The sequence below is a fragment of the Corapipo altera genome, unplaced genomic scaffold, assembly GCF_003945725.1.
Source record: "Corapipo altera isolate COAL_440 unplaced genomic scaffold, ASM394572v1 45, whole genome shotgun sequence".
In the NCBI taxonomy this organism is placed as follows: domain Eukaryota; kingdom Metazoa; phylum Chordata; class Aves; order Passeriformes; family Pipridae; genus Corapipo; species Corapipo altera.
The window spans coordinates 7750137-7773286 of NW_020884877.1; the positions used below are offsets into that span (position 1 = coordinate 7750137).

General features: G+C 45.5%; 1 protein-coding gene across 2 annotated transcripts in view; it reads left to right on the forward strand.

The window, feature by feature from the left end:
- Positions 1-623: 623 nt before the first annotated feature.
- Positions 624-23150, forward strand: part of PLEKHM3 (pleckstrin homology domain containing M3) — an 88949-nt gene continuing 66422 nt past the window's right edge. The window contains exons 1-4 of one of the 2 annotated variants that reach the window (XM_027637434.1): positions 624-714; positions 1173-1290; positions 1437-1516; positions 11140-11993. In XM_027637434.1, the coding sequence (XP_027493235.1) occupies positions 11390-11993 (604 nt within the window). In that variant the 5' untranslated portion in view covers positions 624-714; positions 1173-1290; positions 1437-1516; positions 11140-11389. Of the gene's footprint in view, positions 715-1172; positions 1291-1436; positions 1517-1731; positions 1947-11139; positions 11994-23150 lie in introns of those variants that run through there. The other variant, XM_027637435.1, reaches the window with a different exon arrangement.

The window sequence follows — 23150 nt, forward strand, 5'->3', positions numbered from 1 at the left end:
TCTGTGTGTTCCCCTCCTTTCTTGGGGGAACACAGTGTTCCCTGCAGACCTGGGAGTTGTGGGGCAGGAGGACATACTAGGGCTGTAGGAAAGAGAGTGGTCAGGAATAGTGCCTGACTACACTGAAAGTCTGGGGCTTCACTTGGCTGCCAAGACAACTGGGATTGTTCAGGGTCCAGCATACATGGTTGCTGTCCTTCCAGATTTATGGCTGTCAAGTGACTCTGGGAGTCTGTTTTTGAGCAGAAAAGTGAGTGATCTTGAAGAAGGCTTCTCTGCTGTCCTCCCCTAAAAAACAATGACATCTATACTTTTCTGTAGCATGAAATTACTTTTTCACTACAGGTGGAAAATGATATATGGGCCGCTTCCCAGAAAACTCTCTGAGTGTAATGTTAAACAGAGGCACTTTCTCTCCAACACAACAGTGAAATCAGAACCAAGGGAAGGATGGATTTCTATACAGCACACACTTCCTGCCTGCTCTCCTCCTCTGGCATTTGTGTCCCCATAGGTGATGGACCAGCACACCCTCTGCACGATTTTGTTAGACTGGAATGGAAACTTTTAGTTTATATCTGGCAGAGAGACAAAGTTCTCAAACATCATCAGACCCAAGAGGCCTAGAGAGTCTCTTTCCTTCTGAGGAGCCCTCGAGATAAATGTCTCAGTAGCATTTGAGAGAAGGCTGAATGGTGATAAGTAACATGGCAGGTAATGATACTGCCTCGTCCTTTGTGGGATCTCAGTGCATACAGCTGAATTGGAATAAAAAGATCAATCCTTGTCTTTTACCCAGTGAAGAAGCCATTCATCTTTAGGAGCAGGACTTGAAATGTGTAGTGGTCTACTAATATATTATTTGTAAAGGCTAAGATGAATTAATTTTCATTCAGATGAACTGGTATTTTTTTGTTCCAAAGGCTCTCATTCATCCTTGCTGTCACTGAAATGAGATAACCCGTACAAATGCAACTTTGTTAATTGTGCCCGTTGGATTTAGCAGTAGACACTAAGTGGTTGGTGTGCGAGGATGAGAAGAAAAACTACTGATTCAAGCTGACCTAACACCTGCCTTTTGCTGTGGAATGTGAATCCTCTTCATGGATTCAGTTCAGCACCACATCTTCATGCAGTTACATTTCAGCACTAACCTCATCTCTGCTGCTCAGCCCAGCACTGCCGACTCCCCTGGGATGCAGCCAGTGAAACACCACTGCGCCCGTGGGTTTAAATGTGTGCACGGTGCTACCCAGGGCTGCTCTGCACGTACCAAACGCCAAAATTGAGGTACACCTCTCATCCACACATGGCTGTTTCTTGCCATGAGGTTATTTTTACAGGACCTGTATTGCCGGGTGGGGTGCCATGCTACAGACTGATGAAATAAGCCATTTGTAATTGTCTTGTAATTCTTTGTTTTCCTTGGGTAACAGGTTCTGCCAGTGATCCTTTTGCTGCCCTGTGGCGATGTGGATCCACACGCCGTGCTGCTTCCCGCAGCCTTCTCACCTAGGTAAGCGTGCTTGCGCTAGGGACTGTTAAAATCCGGCCAGTATTTTGCGTTTCCCATCCCTCCTGAAGTCAGGTGTCAGCTCCCCGAGAATCTCGGCTGCTTTAAACTTGGAAAGGCGCAATTATACCCCTAGTGCTTATATAGGAAAACGCGCGGGTGTTCCCATTACTATATTTTTAGGGGAAGTAAGCCTCCGGCGGGTTGCAGGGCCAGGCGGCGGCGGCCGAGCCGTTCCCCCGCCGTTCCCCCGCCGTTCCCAGGGCCGGCTCGAGGCCGCGCTCCGCCGGCGCTCCCGGGGCTCCCGGCGGCGGCAGGAACCTTGTTGCGGCGGAGCCGTTTCCCGCGGCGGCCGGGACGGCTTTGCGGCAGGACGCGGCGGCAGGAGGGGCGCGCTGGGCGCCGGCGGGGCCCTCCCGGAGCGGGCAGGCAGGTAAATGCGGGCACTGCCGGGGGCCGCGGGCGGGGCAGGGCCGCAGGGGGCTGCCAGGCTCCCCAGCCTCTCCGGGGCGGCCGGGCCGGGCCGGGCCGGGCTTCCCGCAGCTGTGCGGGGCTGTTGTGCGAGGGCCCGGGCGCGGCCGCGCTGGCATTTACAGCACAAACACGCCTGCAGTCATGTGCCCGTCTGGAAATAACACGTTCCCCTCTGCCCTGTGCTTTCGTTTTCCCCACCCGGCGCCCGGTGTCAGCGGGAATTTGGGTGCTCCCAGTCGGTAGAGTCAAACTTCAGGATGTGTAGGCACAAGGTGCTGACATCCCTCTCTGTTGAAATAGCCCAAAGTATGACATAATGCCGTGATCTTCTTACAATGCAGTAAAATTGCTGCTTTTATTGAGCAAGCACTCAGACACAGCCAGTAGAGTTATACCTTCTGGAATCAAATAGGCCTGACAGGAGAGTCTCTGTTACATGGTAATGAACTTGTGCTAGCTGGAGTACCCACAGAAGTGCTGGGCTCACTGCCTTGCAAAGTGAGGGAAGGGAATAACCTCCAATTTGCATTTGTGTAAGGAACCATGACTTGCTCCTGATCTGTTCTGCAAATATGCATGTTTGGCCCTGATCCCACAGGGCCATACAGACAAACCTAATTTTTGTCACTGCATAACCCCACTAAGTGACTACCAAAGGCCACAGTATGTAAGAATAAGAAAGCATCTTAGTGGGACCAATGCCCATATACTTTAAGCAGCAGTAGTTTTCATCTTGACGCTTTTAAGGCTTGTTTATCCAAAGTCAGTGCATTAAATTTGGGATTAAAAAAAAATCAGAAATCTAGAATGCGAAACAGGGCACTATATAGTGGAATGAAAGTTTTTATCAGTCTACCGGAACCAGATACATCATTCCTGCAGAACCTTATCAGACTGAAGTCACATCGTGTGTTAACATTTCAGTGTCATCAGATGTCTTGAGATTTCTGCTGGGCTTGTGCTAAGATTTTCTCTAATGAAGATGTAGTTCAGCTTAGAAAACAGCAAGCATTTGTGTGCTGAGTTGTCATACAACCCTGTATTGGTACTTTTGGTTACAGCGTCAGCTGTTGTGACAGTGCTACCAGTTCCTGAGTGTTCCTGCCAGTGTCCTGCTGTGGTAGGTTGCTGAACCTCAGCATTATTTGGATCATTGCTTCTTTTCCTTCTCCTGCCCCTCTTTTCCTGACCATTAATGTGAAAACCCACTACGGTCACGGCTGTTTGAAAGGCAAGAAAAGGGCTTAGTCTGAAACTTGAAATGAGTTTGATATTAAGCACTGCATTTCCTTTAATGTCAACATGCAACTCCTAATAGTTCCAGGAGATCCAGGTCTCACTGTATAAGGGCTTGGACTGTCCCTGCTGAGCTCTTTGGGTTCCACAGTTGGAAGGAGGAGTTAGCTACAGCTGCAGGTCAGGGCTACTCAGAAAGTTGTGTGCTGGACAGATTTGGATGTCAGGTGTGTTTTCTTATAGCTGTGCCATGACCTCAGGGAAGAAATGTCTCCTGTGTTCTTTTGGGAGATGCTGTGTTTCTTACCCTTCCTTTTGGTCTCTGGGGCAATGGAAACTGTTCTTCCCAGCTGTGCCTTTTATTTCTGTTCATAGCTCAACAAGGACAAACTGAAAATGTCTTAATTTCTGATCTTTAAAAAAAGAAAACAATTCAAGCATTTAATGTCTGTCTTTTCCCTTCAACATAGTCCTAGAAAATGGGGAGTGAGAAAATACTTGTAAAATTTCAGTTGGCATTAAGTAGAAATGTTTGGTTTTTAACAAAAAAAATTTTTTGTTTCAACTGACATATACAAAGTTACCCCACATCGTAGCAAGAGCCAAGCTGGTACATAGGGTGGCAGATACAATTAGAAATGAGTCATGTTGTTTGTTGTTTCTTGAGTGTCTAGTTCAACATGTTTCCTCGTGTAGTGGAGGAGGTTTGTATGGCCCCTCTAGGATACCCTGTTCCCTAACAATTTCTGTGCTCTGTGCTGAATTCAGGAGGTAACAGGCTGTTTTGTGGTGTCTGTGTGTCTGGAGAACAGGCACTATTCTTGCAGTAAAGGGCAGCATGTAAAATACAAGCTATGCTTTAGACAAACCTGTACACACAAAGCAAATGAGTATAGTCATAGAAGTCATTCACTGTCCCTTGAGTTGTTATTTGAGACTACAAGTGTGTTTAAGACCACATATCCATTTCTTAGGCCAGATCACTGCCCTGCTTTGTTCTGTTTGTCCATGTGGATTTTGTGCCTAAGTGTGGGTTTGAGGTGTTTGCATCCAGAGAATCTACAGGGACAGTACCAGGGCTCAGGAGAGCCTCTCCTTGCCTACACCTGGCACCCCTCCCTGAGAGGTCAGACAGCCAGCACAGGGGTAGGTGCCCACATGCTGATGGGTTTGGGTGGCCTGAGGCTGGGCTGTGTGTCACCATCAGCTAACACCCCTCTGGTCAGTCTGCTTGGCTTTCTGTCCCTTTCCTTGCTAAGGGTCCTTCTTCCTTTCCGGAATCCATCTGCTGAGATTTCAAATGGTTACTCAGCCACAGGAAGTGATACAGCCCTTCATTACTTGGGGCTGCTCCCCAGCCAGGAGGGATGTGTGTCAGATGGCTTCAAGGCAAAGGAGTCAGTGATAAAGATCTCTGGAGAGCTGTACAGCCCTCAGTTTCTGGAAAGGAAAAACTTCCTGTGATCCATCTTCCTCCACAACTGTGTCCTTCTCATCCTCCAGACTCACCTTGTTCTGGTGCAGCTGCTGTGCGCTTTTCAGCCTAGTGTTTCTTGTGTTTTAATCACTGCTTCCAAAGTACAGTTAAAATTAATGTATATTCTAAGTACTTTTTATTATTCATTGCTGTGTACTCATCACTGGATGAGCTGTTCTGTAGCTGTGATGTGTTAGTTACCCACACGAGGAGGATGCTTCCTTGTTAAAGGCACTGGGTCAGATCAGCAGCTGGGGAAAATCTGTGCTTCACAGTGAGACTCATGTATCCTCACTAAGGGTCTGCTTCCCCTCACAGAATATGGCATTCTTCTTCCTTCCTGGTTTCACCTCTTTCTTCAATTCATCGTTTCTCAGTTGTTTATTTTTGTTTTGTTTTCTGGAGTGTAGAAGAGAGATCACTGCTGTCTTTTAGCTTGACTGTAATTAGGCACCAAGTTAATTGCAGCTCTTCCTGCTCTTTGCCTCTCCCTGGGTCTAGCAGACAGGATATGGGAGCTCTTCTTCACTGATAAAAGTTGGCAGTCGATTTCATCCTTAAGGGCAACGAGACTGTGGCAAACAGGGGGGGTTTGCAACATAGAAATGGTTATGCTTAAGTTCACAGTTACCCTCTCTAGAGCCTGGCCCTGTAGTCGAGCATTCCTGACCAGAAAGTCTCCTACTCCAGTTTTTGTGAGCCTTTCCTGAATATTGTTGGTGGGCTTGTGCAGGAATGTGAGTCAAAAGATATTTTTGTGAGACACTTTAAAGCTGGGATATTCTGAAAATTTTAAGCAAATAATTTTGGTTTGTCTGTTGGGGGAAGAGGCATTTGAAGAGGGGCTTTAAATGTGTGACCTCAAGACAATTATCCAGGTCGTGTTGAACCAACCAGTGACAACCATATGGCAACCTCTTTGAAACTGTCATCTCCTCTATATGAAAAGTTTCTTGCAATGCACTGTAGATTTAATCCAGCCATTTAATGATGAATCCAGCAAGCTTGTGTGCTCTGTTGCTCACCTGATGTACACAGCAGTAGGTCACCTGAGGTTTTGGAATCACTTGGGGAGAAGGCTTGCCTTGTGCTGAGGGAAAAAAATACAGCCAGGATACAAGAGAATGTGATAGCTCCAAGATGAGTATGAGAGGCAAGCAGGAGTGCAGTTTTCAGTTGCTGCTCAGAGAACTGGCCACTGTATTGCCTGGGATTTATAAGCACTTAGTGTGTAAGTGAACAGGACTGTTCTTTGATTACATCTGGGTGTTTGCAGGGTAGGCTTTGCTATACTGTAAATAGAGGAAGCATCATCTGTCATCCAGTTACAGCAGGGGGTTGCTGAAAAGCGGGCACTCTGCAGTACCTGCCCCTGACAGCTCTTCAGCTCTTTGTGCGAGCAGTCTGTGCCAGTGATGCATAGAACTGCACAGGCAATGGTAAAGCCTGTGTGTGTGACAGTCAGCCATCTGTGCATCCTCATTCTCTCCTCTGCCCACTCAGGTGTGCCCGTGTGACAAATACAGCTCAACTTCCTAACTAGGAGGTAGCATCTAAGTCTTCAGCTTCATAGGGTTTTTTTTCAGGGATTCCGCACAGCAGAGCCTGGTTTTTAAGGACTGTCATTGACCTAAGTGTGTGCTCTTTAGATTCTGGGCAGTACTTGGTTGATGTGAGTTACAGAGCAAGTCAGAAATCCTTGTAGTGGCAAAACTAATAAGCTGTAATTTTTCAAGGTGCCACTGGAAGACATTCAGGTCACTGTCTGAGGTTGCTGAGACTGACAGGCAGAAAAGCTCATTATGTACTATCTGCTCCAGCCCCAGTGGGTTGTATTCAAATACATCTGTGCATCCATCTTTTCTTCAGATGACCTGTTCTTCAGACCAGGTTTGTCACAGCCCATAAACTGGACTGTAGTGGCCCAGGCCTGCGACGTAACAGAAATAAATGTCCCTGAAGCTGCTTGAATTTGCTCTGCTATCCAGTTGTTACCCAATTGAATTTCTCCTTCTGTTTTCCTTGTTGGCATTGGAGCCCATTTCAGCCCACAGTTGTAATGCAGCATGAGATAAGCAGAGCTGGTTCCCACAGCAGGTTCCAGGGTGTTGAGAAGGGAGTAGGGCAAGCTCTGTGGTGGCTGAGGCACCCCTGCTCTCTATTTGATTACAGGTAACTTGTAAAACTCCTCTTGAGCTCTTGAGATAAAATTCTCAAAAGCCCAAATCTTTGCCAGGAGTTTGAGCCCAAGAGTCATTAAGAATCAATGAGACTTGGGGAACTTTTAATATAACCTGTCTTTTGCTATCTTTTGCTTGCTGAGAGCTCCTATCATTTATGCATTTCCTCCAGAACACTTTGCTTGTGAACATCATTGATTGTTGCTTTCTAATTTTCTTTCCAAATACAAGAGAAAAGGAGAAGTCCCTATTAATCTGTTGTGTTGTACATCTCTCTTACCTGTGTACTGAAGAGGAAGTCCTCTGAGTACCAAAACCAACAAGATAGCTTATCAAGTTGGGTGATGCCTCCTGTTCTTTCTTCCTGCTTTCCCCCTTTCCTTCCCAGTGTTTTCAGATCCATCTCTCATTAGTCACTTGTGCCATGGCTAATTTAGAGAGACCCATGTGGTGGAACTGGGCTCCTAGAAAGGAGAAGGGACTGAGTTTTGCCTGCTTCTCCGTTAGCAGCAGGGTAACTTTGGACTTGTTTCCTGTCCAGTGTTGAACAGTGGTTTAAGAACTACATCTTTAAGGACACTACTGCTTTGTCACATCTAGTTGAAGTTATTGTGCAGTTCAAAAGAAAGAGAGAGAAGGAGAATAACTGGCTGATTGCAGGATGGTTGCACAAACTTTCCTTAGAAAACCAAACTGAAAGGTTTTTCTTTTAAATTTACTTTTTGGATGGATTGGTGAGCTAAATGGATCAGTCACTGGTTCTTAAGCACACGCTGGTTCTAGCTTTCCCTCCTGCCTGAGCTTGAATGAACAGTCCTGTACATGATGCATAAGCTGGGGGTGCACAGCAGGTGCCTGTTGTGGTGGTACATATCACCTACAAGATTACTCTCTACCCTGGAGTTTTTTGTGCTTTTTAAATTTTACCATGCAATGCGTGGATATTTTCCTTGGCCCATGAGGATCCAGAAAAACACATGAGGAAGTTAAATGACCTCTTCCAGTGTATGTTCCTTGGCATTTGTCATCCCTGATTTTTCTTTGTTTCACACTGTGCTGTCACCTAGGTTAGGCCCGTGTGGCTTCTCTAAGGAAGGTAATCTTGGCTAAACTGAGCTTCAGTGCCTCATGTGCCATGACCAGTAATCCTTGCTGTTTACCTCTTGTGAGAGTAATGACTTTAGTCATCTCGTAAGTGCACATTAATTATCTGACTGCTGCATGTTCATGGATGAAAACTGTATCAGTCCTAGGCAAACATAAAGAACAGCTGTTTTTCAGCTGCTGCAGTCCCTGTGTCCAGCAGTTTTTTCTGAGTACAATGTGGTATGTTCCTTCACCCTTTTTTCAGTAAGACAAGTTCCCAGGGGCTGGATGAGCACAAATCTGTCCTTTTAGTTCCCTATAGCTTTGGTGGTCTTCAATAGCTTCTCTCTTCCTCTCATATTCACTGCCTTAGACTGAATGTCTTTGGGTAATCTCAGGTATTTCAAGAAACAATACATAAGACAATACATTTTATAGTAACTTAAAAGGAGTTTAACTTATCCCAATGTTTGCCTTTTTTCCCCCCTTTACATGAAGGAAGTGGTTTTCACTGCTTTCCCTCCTGGAGGGGATTCTGATGGACCCTGCCATGTCAAAGTTTGCTTTCACTTGGCACCAAATCCATGCAGACATCTGAATTAAATTTTTATTGAATGCCTCTGTCAGAAAATACCAAATTGTGTTTATGGAGGATATGTAATTGCAGAATCCCAACGCTAGTGGGAATTACTGGCACAGCTCTTCTGGTGGCATAGGGAAGGATGAGCCTGCCACCATTGAGGTCACCTTTCACATCTTTATGGAGCAGGGCAAACAGACTACTTTGGAAGGTATGAATGCTGCAGTTTGTGAACCATGTGATGCAGGGGCTTGTCATCTTCTCATGACCTTGTGATTCAGCATCCTACTGGATATGAGGTCAGTTTAGTTTGGCATCACCATACTTGGCTGCTGGATAGCTTCAGTCTCACAGGATCCAGAGAAACATGCAGCCACTTGAAGCTTCCAGCATTTGTAAATGAACCTGTTAAATGTAAGTGTCATTTTTCACCCTTGCTTTCCACCTTTCCTAATGATTTAAAATAAAGAACAGAGCAACATGGTATCTACTACCACTGGAATGCTTCAGTGGCATGTCACAAGCCCCTTCTGGAGTGATTGCTGCTCCAGAAGGTCTCATGTGACACTGGACTTAGCCTGTTCCTGGAGCATTGTTGTACCAGGGAACAGAACACTGTTCTGGGGCTGCTGGCAGGAATGAGCTTCAAGAGTGAGCTCCATACTGCATTAAGCTGATGATGTAGATGTGCCCAGGATGACTTTATTTCCTGCTGCTGTCAACTGGCACAGTTGCACAGCTTTGCAAAAAGTCTGTTCCAATAGTGTTCTCATTTGAAATAAATCCAGATCTGTATTGCTCAGCCCTATGGTTGTGGTTTTGGCTCTACCTTCAGTCTTACTCTACATTTACTTGTTGAAGCTGATCCTAGTCCTGGTTCACTATGAGCCTAAGTGAATCCTTGCAAAGAACTAAGGGGAGAAAGATCTCAGTGTAAAGGCTTGACATTTCCAGAGTTGTGTATGTGATTAGTAATTGCTTTTGAAAGTTCTTTACTTGGAGTGTCTTTCTGGAGATCATAGTCTGAACTGCAGATCTGTTAGGAGAGAGGGTGAGCTGCTGCTTTTGAGCACAGCTGTGTCATGGCTGGCCAAACAGAAGCAGGGATGGGAGGAAGCCAAGAGGAGATTTGGGATGGGGGGTTGGTTTCTGCTACAGGATTCTGTGCCCCCTTCTTGGGGAGCTGCTGGCCTCCTTCCTCTGGCTTGCTACAGGATAGGGTGCCTATTTAAACAGGTTTTCTTATAGAATTTAGGCTAATAGACTATTCTGGATTAAAAAAAAAAAGAAGAAGAACCTTAAATAGAAGTATTATCTGTGTTTGATGCTTTTAAATAGATGTTTTTTCCTGCTGAGTGTAAATCTTCATGGGTCCTGGTAGCACTTCAGCAGCTAATGAGCTGCTAATTATCAGCCTAGCCCAGGCTAATTAGTTCTGTTAAGAGTGTATTAATGTAGGCAGAGCTCTGAGTTAATGTAGCTTTGCTGCTTCTAGGACTTGAGCTGATGTGGTCAAAACTCTGACTTTAGGCTGCATGTGCAGGCTCTGGGTACTGTGGTTTGTCCTGACAGATGTGAGGGCTGTTTTCCTTTTAGCACAAATGCCCAGTCTTCAGGTCTGAAGGACTTGCAGATATTTGACAGATTACCTCAATTTAAACATCCCTACCATGCACTTTCCTTGAGTGTGACAGCACTGTGGATGGAGCTTTGAGAGGGAGAGATTAGAAGGCAGCAGGCTTGGTGTGACAAGAAGTCAGCAATGAGACACCCCCTTATTGCACAACAGGAAATGGACCCCCTCCATCCTTCCTCAGGTGGGTCACTGCAGCTCTGCAGTGGTTCTAGTCTTAAAACTCCTTGCTGTTCTTAGGTTTTACCCAGTGAGTCAACAGCTTGAAAGTAAAGATCTGTGGATTTGCAACAGTGCAGGGTATTGTATATTTTGTTTTGCTGTTAGTCTTTTTGGGACTTAGGTTGCCACATAGTTTCACTTAGCTTCCCAGTGATGTTCTCAGAAAAACTATGTGCAGTGCTCTGCAGCATTCTCATAGAATTGATTTTTTTGGCAACTGTCACAGTTTTGTTAATGCAGACAGGTAGGGAAAGTAGCTGCTGTAAAACTCATCTTGGTCTCCTAAAATTGGTAGTGCAAACAATCTAGGACAAAAGGCAAACTATTTGAGGCTAGTTGGCCTATTTTAGTAGCACGTAATTTCCTAACTTTTTCTAGAACCCCAAGGGAAACTGTGTGAAACATTCCCTAGGTGGCTGCATTTGTGATTTTAATCAGTACTACCTCTCAATGCAGCTTTGTAAAGCTTAGTTAATAAATAGTATCACTTTGGTCTCCTGTCATCTGGTGCCCCATCCTGCTCTCTGCAGGTTCCAGTTCCAGAAGTGATTATCCACAGAGTTCACACACAGTGAACAACAGAAACCACAAAGGGTTTCTTCATACACAATAATGTTGGTGCCAGTTGAAAGAGGAAGTTAAATGAAGGGGACTGTGGCTGTCAAAGGAATGATGTGATTAAACATATTTATCTGAGAAAAGTCCCTTACTGATGTGATGATTTGCTTTGCTTTACAGGTACTCTTCATCACTATGAGTTTAATTCATAGAGAGGCCGTAGCCCACTTGATCGGTGGATGTTGGTCTTTCGTCTGAAGACAGGTTGATTTGGTTACTTCCTACCACCACGGACTGTGATTGTGTTTGCCCCACCACCTCCAAGTTAATGCAGTGCCAAGGACAGATGTGAAGCAGCTCTTCCTCTCGATATTGATGTGGTATCCTCTTAACACATCACAACGCCTCGGGCCCACCGGCAGCACAGGATATGGAGGCTCTCGAAGTTGATGACATCAGCCCTGCCTTGGAAGTGACTGAAGACTTTTTCAACGGTTTTGATACTAAGCTTGAAAAGATTGTGCAGCCCTCTGAGGTGTATGGTGTGCAGGAGGTCCCTGAGCTGGTTGGGCATGAGGTATTTGATCATATAACAGAGAGCAGGAATCTGAGGAATGTCGCCTCCTTAGCCAAAAGTAGCCTCATCTGGGATCACTGCAAAAATGGCCTCTTGGAAACCAAAGCTCAGACAGCATTTCCTGCCAAAGACGAACACATGGTGCAGAGAGGAACAACTGCTGACAACCTTGCTTGGGCAGGGGAAGGGGAGACCACAGCTTTTAACATCTTCAGGATCTGCCAGCGGAGGAGAGACAGGCCTCGCTCAGTGAATGACATCCTGGTACAGAATGAGGAAGCCTCCAGGTTCAAACCAGGACACAACAGGTCACGCTCCGATATCAGCCACGTGAAGTGGGGAGTGGTCTTCACAGGCACGTCCCTGCAGCAGCCACCTGCACCCGGTCAGGACAATAACTGCACTCTGCTCTCTTACCTGGCATTAACCAAGGGAGAGGACATCCAAGGAAACACAGGTTTGTGCCAGTGCTTTATTGTTTCTGTTGATATGGGCAGTTTCCTATTTGTTTTTAAGATTTGTCTTGAAAGAGGAGGTCCATCTTAAAAAACACAAACAAAATACCCAAGAAGCAACTTCTAGGTAACTCTTAAAAGGAGAGAAATCAGTATGGCTCTGTCGTCTTTGATGTGGCTCTGTCTTTTTGCCTGCCTAAGAATCAGTTTTTAAACTAATCTTGACTTCTGATCCTCTCATGGTATGAAAAACTAAGCTTGTTTTACTTTTTTCTTCTATTTTGTTCAGTTCAATTGAGGAAAATGATTTATTGTTATGTATTTCTGATAATTTTCTTACCTGGTCTTCCCAAACTAAAAATAATTTTGAATGCTAAAGCTATTGGGAGAATGGCAAATCCAAACAAGAGCAGTTTTCATAAAGAGTGGCCGTTAAAAAGAGGGCATACAGAGCTTTACTGTGAGGTTTGAAATCTCTCCTCTCTTTCTTTAGGAAATGATGATTGTTCAGTCCATAAACAATTAACAGCAACTCAAGCACACGATTTGTGGTTGTCAATATGAAGGCATCCCTGCTAGCTTTGTGTGGGGTAGGGAAGGGTTGTTACCAGGTTGAGGCAGGTCTCCAGTGAGTTGTGTGAAGCCATGTTTCAGCAAGTGATATTTTTTCCTTTTCCTCTCAAGCACTGCACTGAAAGAGGGTGTGCTCAGAGCTTCGGAAACACTCACCCGGTGTTTCCATCTCCACGATTTATTTTGTAGATGCCAGAAGTGGACTAGGCACTTGTGGAGAAGAAAAGCAGCTAGTGCCACAAAGATTTTTATAATCTAAATAAAGGCAGGGCTTAACAAAGGAATTTAAAACTCAAAGGGCTGTGAAATTGTGCATGTACGCATACGGTGGAATGACTCCAGTTATGAATAGGTGATCTGTTTAGGGTTAAAACAAGCTTTTTGTGTTAGGTTTTCCAGATAAATCAGCTATTTTGGAGCATGAAAAGCAAGTACCTAAATGTTTGTGTTTGGGGAGATGTGTACACAAACACATAGGTTATTGTGTTGTATTGTGATATAGTTGCTGTATCCCAAAGAAGGGTGCTCTTGATTGACAAAGGCAAGCATGCCTGCTGTTATTTTTTTTTAGGGAGATATATTCCTTCTTGTACAGTGGGGTCTCTGTTCTGTGTCCTTTCCATAGAAGGAATGGAGAACAGAAAAGCACCCAGAACTCTGGAGACAGAGCTCTTAGTTTTTGTCAGCTGTATCTTGGACATCTCATTGGTTTAACTTAACATGTAACACCTTTATATGCCCACAGAAACTCCATTAAAATCTAGCTATTAAAGGTCATATACACCCTTGATAGTGTTTTAAGCTTAATATTTTTGGCCCAATTTCCCCATACAGCCCTCAGAAAAAGAGAGGGGTTCTGTTACTTATACTGTTTATAGTAAGAAATACCTAGGTCATTTTGTATTTAAAGACCTGTTCGTGTACTTATTTGGTGAGAGTTGTTTCAAACTGCCCCTAGATACCCAACCTACAAGAAGTAAGTCACCAATCCAACTGGTGCTGAGCAGCAGAATCTGAGACCAAGGTGGTGTCCCTTCTGTCAGTCAGGGCTCAGGCAACTTGCAAGAGTACATTGGGGTGCTCCCTGATGCACTGCAGCTCTGTCTGGGGTGAAGCAAATTACATTGCTGTCTCCCTTACACAAAGATGCAGGACAGTCTGGTGCAACTGTTCACAGAAGGAAGCAAAATGATGACAAACAAAGGAATTTTATTCAGAACTGCAGAACTGGGACACCATTGCTTCTGAAGTCAGGGACCACAAACTGCATTCTCTCCCCTCTCCTGGATGAGAGTCTCTGTACTTCCAGAAACTGGGCTGTCTACAGTGTTGTCCTCCTTCAACCCTGCCTTTCACTTCAGTTGTTCCAGTCCACTTTGCTTAGAGACAACAGACCTAAGGGAGAGGTGCATTAACCCTCTACAAGCCCTGAAAGGGCCTTGCTGTATCCAGAGTCAAGTCAAGGACTTCAAACCTGTGTTGAGAACAACTTGATAAGAAAACCTTCCTTGAAAGGAAAAGGCAAGAAATGTGCTTTGTGTGCAGGTGGATCTAAGCATAGGATTCCTTAAGCCTGGTTGTGCCCAGAATTCAGTCACCCCATCGCTGTGTTTACCTAAGGTCTGCTGCTTTGACAGTAGCAGTGGAGTTCGATTGTACTATTGCCAGCCCTGCAGCAGCCACTTACACTGTTTAAATGCTTAATCCAATGAATTTTTTCCCCATACAGAAAAAGTGAACAACCTGTGTTAGCGTGTGATAAACTCTATCATTATGATTTCATGTTAAACAGTGAGTTATAGCTGTGAAGAAGTTGTATGGCTTTTTACAGAAGAAACTCAGTATGGCCAATTTCTGGGACCTCAGAGGTGAATCGAGCTAGGAAAGGAAATTAATTAGTAAGAGTGGCTGAAGAACCTCTTCCACTGGTTACCTGTGGCCCAGTAGCAGTCAGAGTCTCTTAAGGTGCTCAGCCCACACTTTTTTAAATTGTGTTTTGCAGTGGTGCAAGGTATTTCATAGAATCATACAATGGCCTGGGTTGGAAGGGACCTTAAAGATCATCTAGTTCCAGCAATCCTACCGTGAGCAGGGACATCTTTTAACTAGAACAGGTTGATCAGAACTCCATCCAACCTGCCTTTGAACACTTTCAGGGATGGGGCATCCACAACTTCTCTGAGCAACCTATTCCAGTGCTTCACCACCCTCACAGTGTAGAATTTCGTCCTAATATCTATTCTAAACCAACTTTCTTTAAGTTTGAATCCATTCCCTCTTGTCCTGTCACTCCGGGCTCTTGTACATAGTTCCTTTCCATCTTACTTCTTGTCTCTCTTCAGGTACTGAAAGGCTTCATTGGGGTCACCCCGAAGCCTTCCCTTTTCCAGTCTGAACAATCCCAATTTTCTTAGCCATTCCTCATAGGAGAGGTGCTCTATCCCTCTAATGATCTTGATGGCCTCCTCTGGACTCGCTGCAACAGGTCAATGTCCTTCCTTGCTTAGGACCCGGGAGCTGGACACAGAGGGGCAGAATCCCCTCCCATGACCTGCTGCCCACTCTACTTTTGATGCAGCTCAGGACATACTTGGCTTTCTGGGCTTCAAGTGCACATTGCTGGCTCATGTCCAGCCTCTGATCCACCAGAACCCCAAAGTGCTTCTCTGCAGGACTCTGGATCTGTTCATCCCCCAGCCTGTATCCCAACCCAGGTGTGGCACCTTGCACTTGGTCTTGTTAAACCACATGAGAATCCTATGGGCCCACTTGCCAGGTTTGTCAGTGCTTGCTGTGTGCTCTCCAAGAACCTTTCTGCATGGGATGTTCGAAGGCAGGGATACCTTCTTTGAGGAAGGAGAGCTTCTGTGCTCTGAAGATGCAGTCTTTTAACCTGTTTTCTTTACCTATTCAGCTCCTGTGCAGGTTTTACAAGGTAGCCATGCTATTTCTTCCCTCTGTATTTACAAGAGAGGCTGCCATAAAGTTTGCTGCTACTGTGATCTGAGCTGAAAAGAGAAACACAAAAGCAAGAAAGTAGGTTTTGCAGATATGTATATCTGTGACTAGGAATTGTTCTCCAGAATAGACCAAAAAATGTATTTTGAAGTTGGCTAAAACCTGCTGTGGTGGTTGAAGGGGTCACAGTCCCTGCAGCCTGTGGAGACATCCTTTTCCAGAGCTTTAATCCAAATTAAATGAATGCTATGAGATACTGAGAGCGGCTTCAGCCAGTCCTGTCAGTCCTCACCGCAGTAAAGGACTTCCCTCTGGAGCCTGCAGAGGTCTCCCAGTCCTCCAAGGCTGTCCCAGTTGCTGCATAGATTAACTCTTCACTTTTTTTTCCTTATCTTCATAGTATATCTGTTATTATGAGCTTATCTGTTCCTGCTGCTTGCTTTTTTATAGAATCATAGAGTCATTTAGAGTGGAAGAGACCTCTAAGATCATCGAGTCCGAGGTATGATCTTGTACTCAGAGTTTGTGCAGGGGATATTAGAGAGGCTTGGGCCCCTCTTCATACAGCTCTTTTATGTGTTACATACTTTTCTAGTGTGTTTGTGTAGAGGTAAGACATCTAAATCTGCATTCATGAGCAGTGCATCACTGATTCACAGGTTGGGGACTGGGGGTGATCCTTGAGTTCTGAGGGGTCATTTTACACACAAGACTTTATGAAGCTTTTTCTGTTTGCCAGATATCCTCACCTTCAAGCAGAAGTGGTGACTGGTACTCCCTCTGTGCCTGTGACATCGGCTCACGCAGTATTTAGTGACAGATCTGAGTGTGATGAGCAGGTTTGTGGTGCTGGGTCACAGAGCAGCAGACAGTCAGTTACCACTGTTGTTGTCCCGCTCAGGGAGGAGCTGCAAAGACAGCTGACTGGAAAGGGGAGATGTGGCAGGTACAGGAGCTGCTGCACAGGTGGAGACAGCCAGAGATCCTGAGTGATGTGAAATACCAGGTGTGACATACAACCTTAATGCTTCCCCTCCCATGATGGCTGGGTAAGGCCTAGCTCCTAACCCATCTGCCAGGGAAGTTTCTGAAGCCTAATTTTTTTTGTGATTTTTCAAAACACCCCTGTAGCACTGTCCTTTGTCTGCGGTAGGTAAGAAGCTACATTGCCAGGGCAGAAAAATATGCCATTAATTGTCACTGGGATGGCAGAACATTATAGATGTGGTGTTGTGCAAAAGATAATGGTGCTGCCATCTGAGAGGCAGATGTGCAGAAATAACACTTCTGCACCTTCCCCTCTGGAGAGCAGTAAGCCTCAAACCACTTGGAAATAATCCCAGAGGTATCAAGCCTGTTGGAGAACTGGTGTTCCCCCCCGTGGCCAATTTATTTTCAGCATTAAAAGGTAGTCAAGAGAGGGTAGCTGTACTGCAGAGATTTGGGACCCTTAAAGAGGCAAAAACGTTGTTTAAAATAGAGTGCAAGTTGGATGCCCTTCACTGCAGGGGTCCATAAGTGCCATAAGTTCTGTGCATCCAGCAAGAGACAGTCCCTTCTCCCAGGAGATTACAGCTTAAATACACCACACAGTAAGGATAAGGAGTGTGAGCAGGGACAAAGATAGGTGAGTGCTTTGCCTAAGATCAAATGGGAGTGTAATTTAGATCACCTGACTTCAGCTCATCTGCTGGATGGTACTTCCTCACTAACCCCCCTGGATAAATTGAGGTGGGCATCACTTCACAGAATCACAGAATATGCTGAGTTGGAAGGGACCCACAAGGATCATCAAGTCCAGCTCTTAGCTCTGCACAGGACTGTCCCCAAGAGTCACACCATGAGCCTGAGAGCACTGTCCAAACGCTTTGTGAACTCTGTCAGGTTTGGTGCTGTGACCACTTCCTGGAGAGCCTGTTCCAGTGCCCAACTACCCTCTGGGTTAAGAACCTTTTTCTAATATCGGATCTAAGCCTCCTCTGATACAGCTTCAGACCATTCCCTCGGGTCCTGTTTCTGGTCACCACAGAGAAAAGATCAGTGCCTGCCCCCCCCCTTCCCCTCACAAGGAAGCTGTAACTGCAGTGAGGTCTCCCCTCCATCTCCTCTTTTCCAGGTTGAGCAGACCAAGTGCCCTCAGCCTCTCCTCATCCAGCTTCCCCTCAAGACCCTTCACCGTCCTTGTTGCCCTCCTTTGGACGCTCTCTAAGAGCTTAACTGATTACTCCTGATTACTCCTTGGACTTGGGCACCCTCCAAGCTGGAAGGGCCATGGGGGCTGACAGAGAGCAGCAGCAGCTGGGCTGGGCAGCTGCCTCGAGTGGAGGGAAATGTGACCTACTCCACTCCCTTGCCTGGGAGGCTGTAGGAGTGTGCAGAGTGATGGAGAGGAGAGTGTGGTGGGAGGCAATGGGAGAGGTTCCCATACAGTGGATAAATTCATAGTGCAGGAGGATTACAGTAAACAGCACTGATGAGTTAGGTGGTGAAGCTGTTCTGGTAGGAAGGTTTATTCTTTATGGAGATTTTTGCTCGGGAGTTACAACACTCCATAAAGCTAATGAACGGAGTTTTCATCTCCTGGGGCAGTGTTGATTGCTTCCAGTGATGATGTGATGACTTTCATAACTGAATTTTCAGGTTAGTTGCTATAATTCCCTTAGCAGTGTCAGCTGACTTTCCTAATGTGAACTGACCCTGTTTTCGTAGCTTTGACAGTCACTTTATCCTATCCTCCTTTTTAAAGCTGAATTGAGTGATTTATAAAATAATCAGCAAACCCATCTTCATTTTATGTTCTCACTTCTTTTGCAAGTGCTGCTGTTTCATATATCTCCTAGCTGATAGTAGGTAACCATCTCTTTCAACTCATTATACTTCTGTCTCTGCCAGGGTTGAGTCCTTTCTGGATTGGTCTTGCACTGTGACTGAATCCAGCCTCCTTCTCCACTACCCTGCTGGTGCAGGCACTGTGTCAGTATGCACAGGGTGCTGGTGGTCCCCTCAGCAAGCACTATACAAGTGTTCAACTTACTGCTGAGGAGCAAAAAGGGTTGGATGGAGTGGTGGGGCAGCAGGGATCCTGTAGACTTCATCAGAGTTTCTCTTACGTTTTTCATACAATGCCACACCTGAAGGGCAAGACGTAAAGAGTATTTTGTTTGGGTTCTTTATCCACCTGTTCAGGGAATTTATTCAGTGAGAAGCTTATTTTTGGTGAACAGCTAAACCAACCTCTCTGACAATACATAAATATAAAATTAAGAGGTTTTGCAAGATCAACATTTTCAAAGCAGGTTTTGCTTTCTTTAAGCCTAGGGAAGATGAAAAAGAGTGAATGGCCTTCTGATGGGGAGTGATGCTGTTACTTTATATAGATTAATGCAGACCACTACCTAGTTATATGTCCCACTGCTGTAGTAGCCCCCTGAAAAGAGGTGTCATTGAGAGAAGATGCCAGATTTGGCTCCAGAACAGCCATCTGCCGGAAATCTGTGGCTAAATGTCAATGCCATTATTTCAGGACCAAGTGGAATCATATAAACTTGCCTGAAAGATACATATCTGCAGAGCCAGGTGGGAAAATAGGTGGGAAGAAAAGACTGTTTTTTAAGTAGGAAAATAGTGGACATTGTGAATCCGAGTCATACTGGCTGAGGCACAGTTCATTCCTGATCTAGCAAACCCCAGCAAATAGGGGACTAACCCAACCCAATTTGACAGCATTCTAGGTCCCCAAGGTGTCTGCTAAGTTTTGTGAAAATCAGAGGGGAGGACTATTGACAAAAACTCTGTAACTTATGCCCATCACTCACTAAGCATCAGAGAATTCAGAGAGGAGTGCCACCTCAAGAGACAGACTCCCCAGAGACTAGGTATCTCTGCTTCTGCTGTTTTCCAAGTTACTTCATCTGTCGTCAGAAATGCTTCGGTGGTGGAAAACAGGACAAGTTTTCCTGCCATGCCAACAGAGATGCAAGTGCAGTCAGTTGTTCAGGAGCACATATCTTCTGGACTTGCTGAGACAACATTTGGGCTCCCTCTCCAGTGGTGCTGGTTGCACCAGCTGCCCCGAGTGTGGAGAGGGGTAGGTGTGTGCTAGGTGTGGGGTTCCTAGCCAGGAGTAGTGGGCAGTTCCCAGGGGGGAGGAGAGATGCTGAGGAAATTACTGCTCTGTCCCCAGCTGCTGAGTCTCTCTTTGTTTTCCTCTGCCTTCTTCCCCCTCTTCCCTTGAAATTATAACTCCAAATGGCTCAGGCATGGGCCATTTTCTGTGATTATTTGCCTTTTTTCACTCTTCCTCAATTTACTCTCCTTGTCTCTGTAAGGAGGAAAAGAGATGTAGTTTCTGTTTGGAAGGTGGATGGAGAAATGGTACCATTTGCTCTCTGAATGGAAAGGTATTATCTGGCACACTGCAAGTCAGGGAGATAAAGGTGTGTGTATATGTGTGGCATATGGATTCAACGTGTCTCTGCCAGCATCTATTGCCCTGACCTAAACAATGTGAGGCATTTGAATGTTAATCAAATTGGCTGCTGGTTCTGTCCCAGTTAGAGCAAGAGCCATTGGAGCCAATTCATGGGAGCTTGAAGGGAAGGAGTGGGGTGAAGGAGGGAGAGGGGGAGTGCTTCTGTGAAAGGCAGGGAGAGATAGCCTTTCTCTAACTCAACAAAAGACAAGCAAACCTGTGTGCAGATGAAGGAGGGGTGGCTGGGGGAAGGTTACGAGTTGTCTTATTATGGAGAAGCTTGAACTGTCATCTGTACTTGATGGAAGCGAGAGACATTGCAGTTGGAGCTGCAGAAGCGCTGCCTCCCTGATTGGATTAATAGAAAGGGAAGATGACTCTAGAATGGCTGCCCATTATCTGCACTACAAAGGGATTAGTGTGGGTTTCAGAGAAATTAATGGCTTTTGAGTTAGCGCAGAAATACTAATGAATGTCAGGGCCAGAGATGTACAGTGAACAAAATTGGTTCTCTTTTAGTTTGTGCATGTGCATGTGTATCTATCCATTTGGGCTATCAAAGTGTGCTTTTTCACTACCATTTTGAGTTATAGATTAGGCTTTCAGTTTTCATATTTAGCTGAAATATTCTCGCGTAGTTTATTGGTTTGCAAGGTATAGTTATACTCACCTTTTTAGACCTAGTGCCAAAGTAGCAATTTTTTAAATTGTTGTTGTGGTTTTAGCCATATCTGCAGGAAATCTTTGTAGATGGAGTGCTTTGAGCATGGTGTTAAAAGCAGGCTCCATTCTGAGTATATGAGTGAGTGGAGAAGCTGAGGCTGAGCTGGCAAGGCAAAACCTAAGTGCATCCTTTTAGTTTGTGTGGGTGGGAAGTAGCATCCTTCTTCCTTTTTTTAACCCTCATGAGGTTTGCATACTCACATCACGTATATCAAACAATTAATTTTCATGTATGTTCAATAAGTTTAACTGAAACTTGTATACTTAATCCTTATAAATGCCTAAAGCTGGTTTTCATTGAAGAGCTACAAAAAGCTTTTACACTGTTGCTGTTCTGAATCCTCCTCCTGCCCATGGACAAAACTCACAATCAGCTATAGCATTGCATTCAGCCACGGGTGGGAGTATCTCCTTAGCATAAGTTCTGCTTTCTCACCAGCTGGTGTCAGAAACCCCTGGACTGTAACTAGGTCCCTCAAATACTCATAGTCCCTGACTCTGCTTGTGCCCTGGAGAGTAAACAGACACACCCATTAGCCAGCAGTGGTGAGAGCAGCTTGGCCAGCAATCTTGGCCATAATACCTGGGAAGTCCAGTACAGTTGGGGGTGCGGTAGTTTCTATGTAGTCTTGGTTTTGGCTCTTTGTTTCCAAGCTTCATGAGATCTAGATGCTTCTGTTCTCATAGCTGTGTGTTGAGGACATCCTTGGTGTACTCTGAGGTTATCATGTCTAAAGCTGGTCAAAGCGTAGCCTGTTAACATTAGTGTAACTGGCTAAGCTGAGATGCTGAAAATGTTTTATGCCTCCAACTGTCTGCCCTATCCCTCTTGCAAAAGCTGTCAGCCCCAAGGCAAAAACCTCGAGTGAAAGAGCTCCTGTATCTTGCAGTTTGTAATGCTGTGTGTTAAGGTCAATTGATGCTGATTCTGTTGTGATGTGATTATGCTGGGGAGTGGGTGAGGAGCCGTTTCCAGGTTGCTACCTTTCTCTTGTGTCTGGAATAGCAGTCTCCAAGGGAGATGGACAACAGGAGGCAGAAACCTCTACCTGTGTCTGCTAATTCTACCACTGTGTGTAAGTCAAGACCCATCACACTTACTGGAAAGGTGAATTAGAACTCAGATAGGAGCAAGAATTTTTTCCTCAAGCTTAGGTTGTTTTGGGGTGCCAAGTGCTATAGTTCGTATGACAGCATAACAATGAATGCCACTGAATTTATACAGGGACCATAAAAAATTTCATAGGGCCATGTCCAGCCCAAGGTTAATATGATGTTTGTGTCTATGGTGGCTGATGGTGCAAATCATATTGGAACAAATTTTGCATGGAAACCTTTTTTTAAAACTCAGAAATGCTTTAGATAAGCCCTTTAAATTTGTATTACTTTAGTGCCTGGAGTGACTTTGGGTATGGCTGGTTTTCTGGCGATGAAGAAAATTCCCCTTGACTTTGCCTTGGGCTAGGGTTTGTGAAAGAGTCTGCTCTCAAACACCTGAAATGTTGAGATGCTCAGGTGTATGTGTTTTAGTCTGTCTGGGCAGCCTCTTACTTTTCATTTTTGGTCCTTTCTGCTGCTCCTGAACCTGATTCTCATAAATCAGCAAAGCTCCTCAGAAGTAAACAGAGCTGTGCAAAATGTTCTGGTCCCAGGTCGTGCTGAACTGTGGTAACAAACTGCTGTGTTGGGCACAGTTCTCCATTCCCTGTGACCTGGGTCAGTCCAGGTGCCAGGAGTTGTACCCAGGTGCTGGCAATGGGGTTGTTCCAGGTGGTTCCAGCAGCCCCACCACAGGGCACAGCTGTACCCATCAGCCACAGGTGGGGCCATTCTGGCTGCGTGCATCTCAGAAAGGGCAGAGGACTGCACAGCGAGGTGAGGAGCAGCTGAGGGTCAGAGGAACAGAAGGTGCTGGAGTCCCTGGGGAGATCACTGTGGAGCAGGATCTCCCTGCAGTCCCATGTGGGACCCCATGCTGGAGAATGTGGAGATTTCCTGAAGGAGCTGTGGCCATGGAGAACTTGTGCAGGAGCAGGTTTAATATGAAGGACTGCAGCTACCACAGCTCCTGGAGAGGACCCATGCTGAGCAGGGGAAAGATGTGAGAAGGAGGCAGCAGCAGAGAGATGCTGACCAGATACTGCTATTCCCCTTCCCCCTGTGCTGGCTGGAACCGGTGGGGAGGCAGAGGAGGTATGCGTGAAAACATGAAGCTGAGCCTGGGAAGTAGCAGGAAGAGAGGGTAAGGTGTTTTAATTTGTGTGTGTTTCTCACTGTCGAAATCTATTTTAGCTGGCAATAGATTACTTGGTAGTATTGTCCACTTCTGGACTAGGTTCTGGGAGACTTGCAGTGTTTTGTTGCTCTGTTACTATTCTCCTGGATAATCTCAGGAAAATGGCTTTGTTTCTCTGTCCTTATGTTTCTCTGTTCC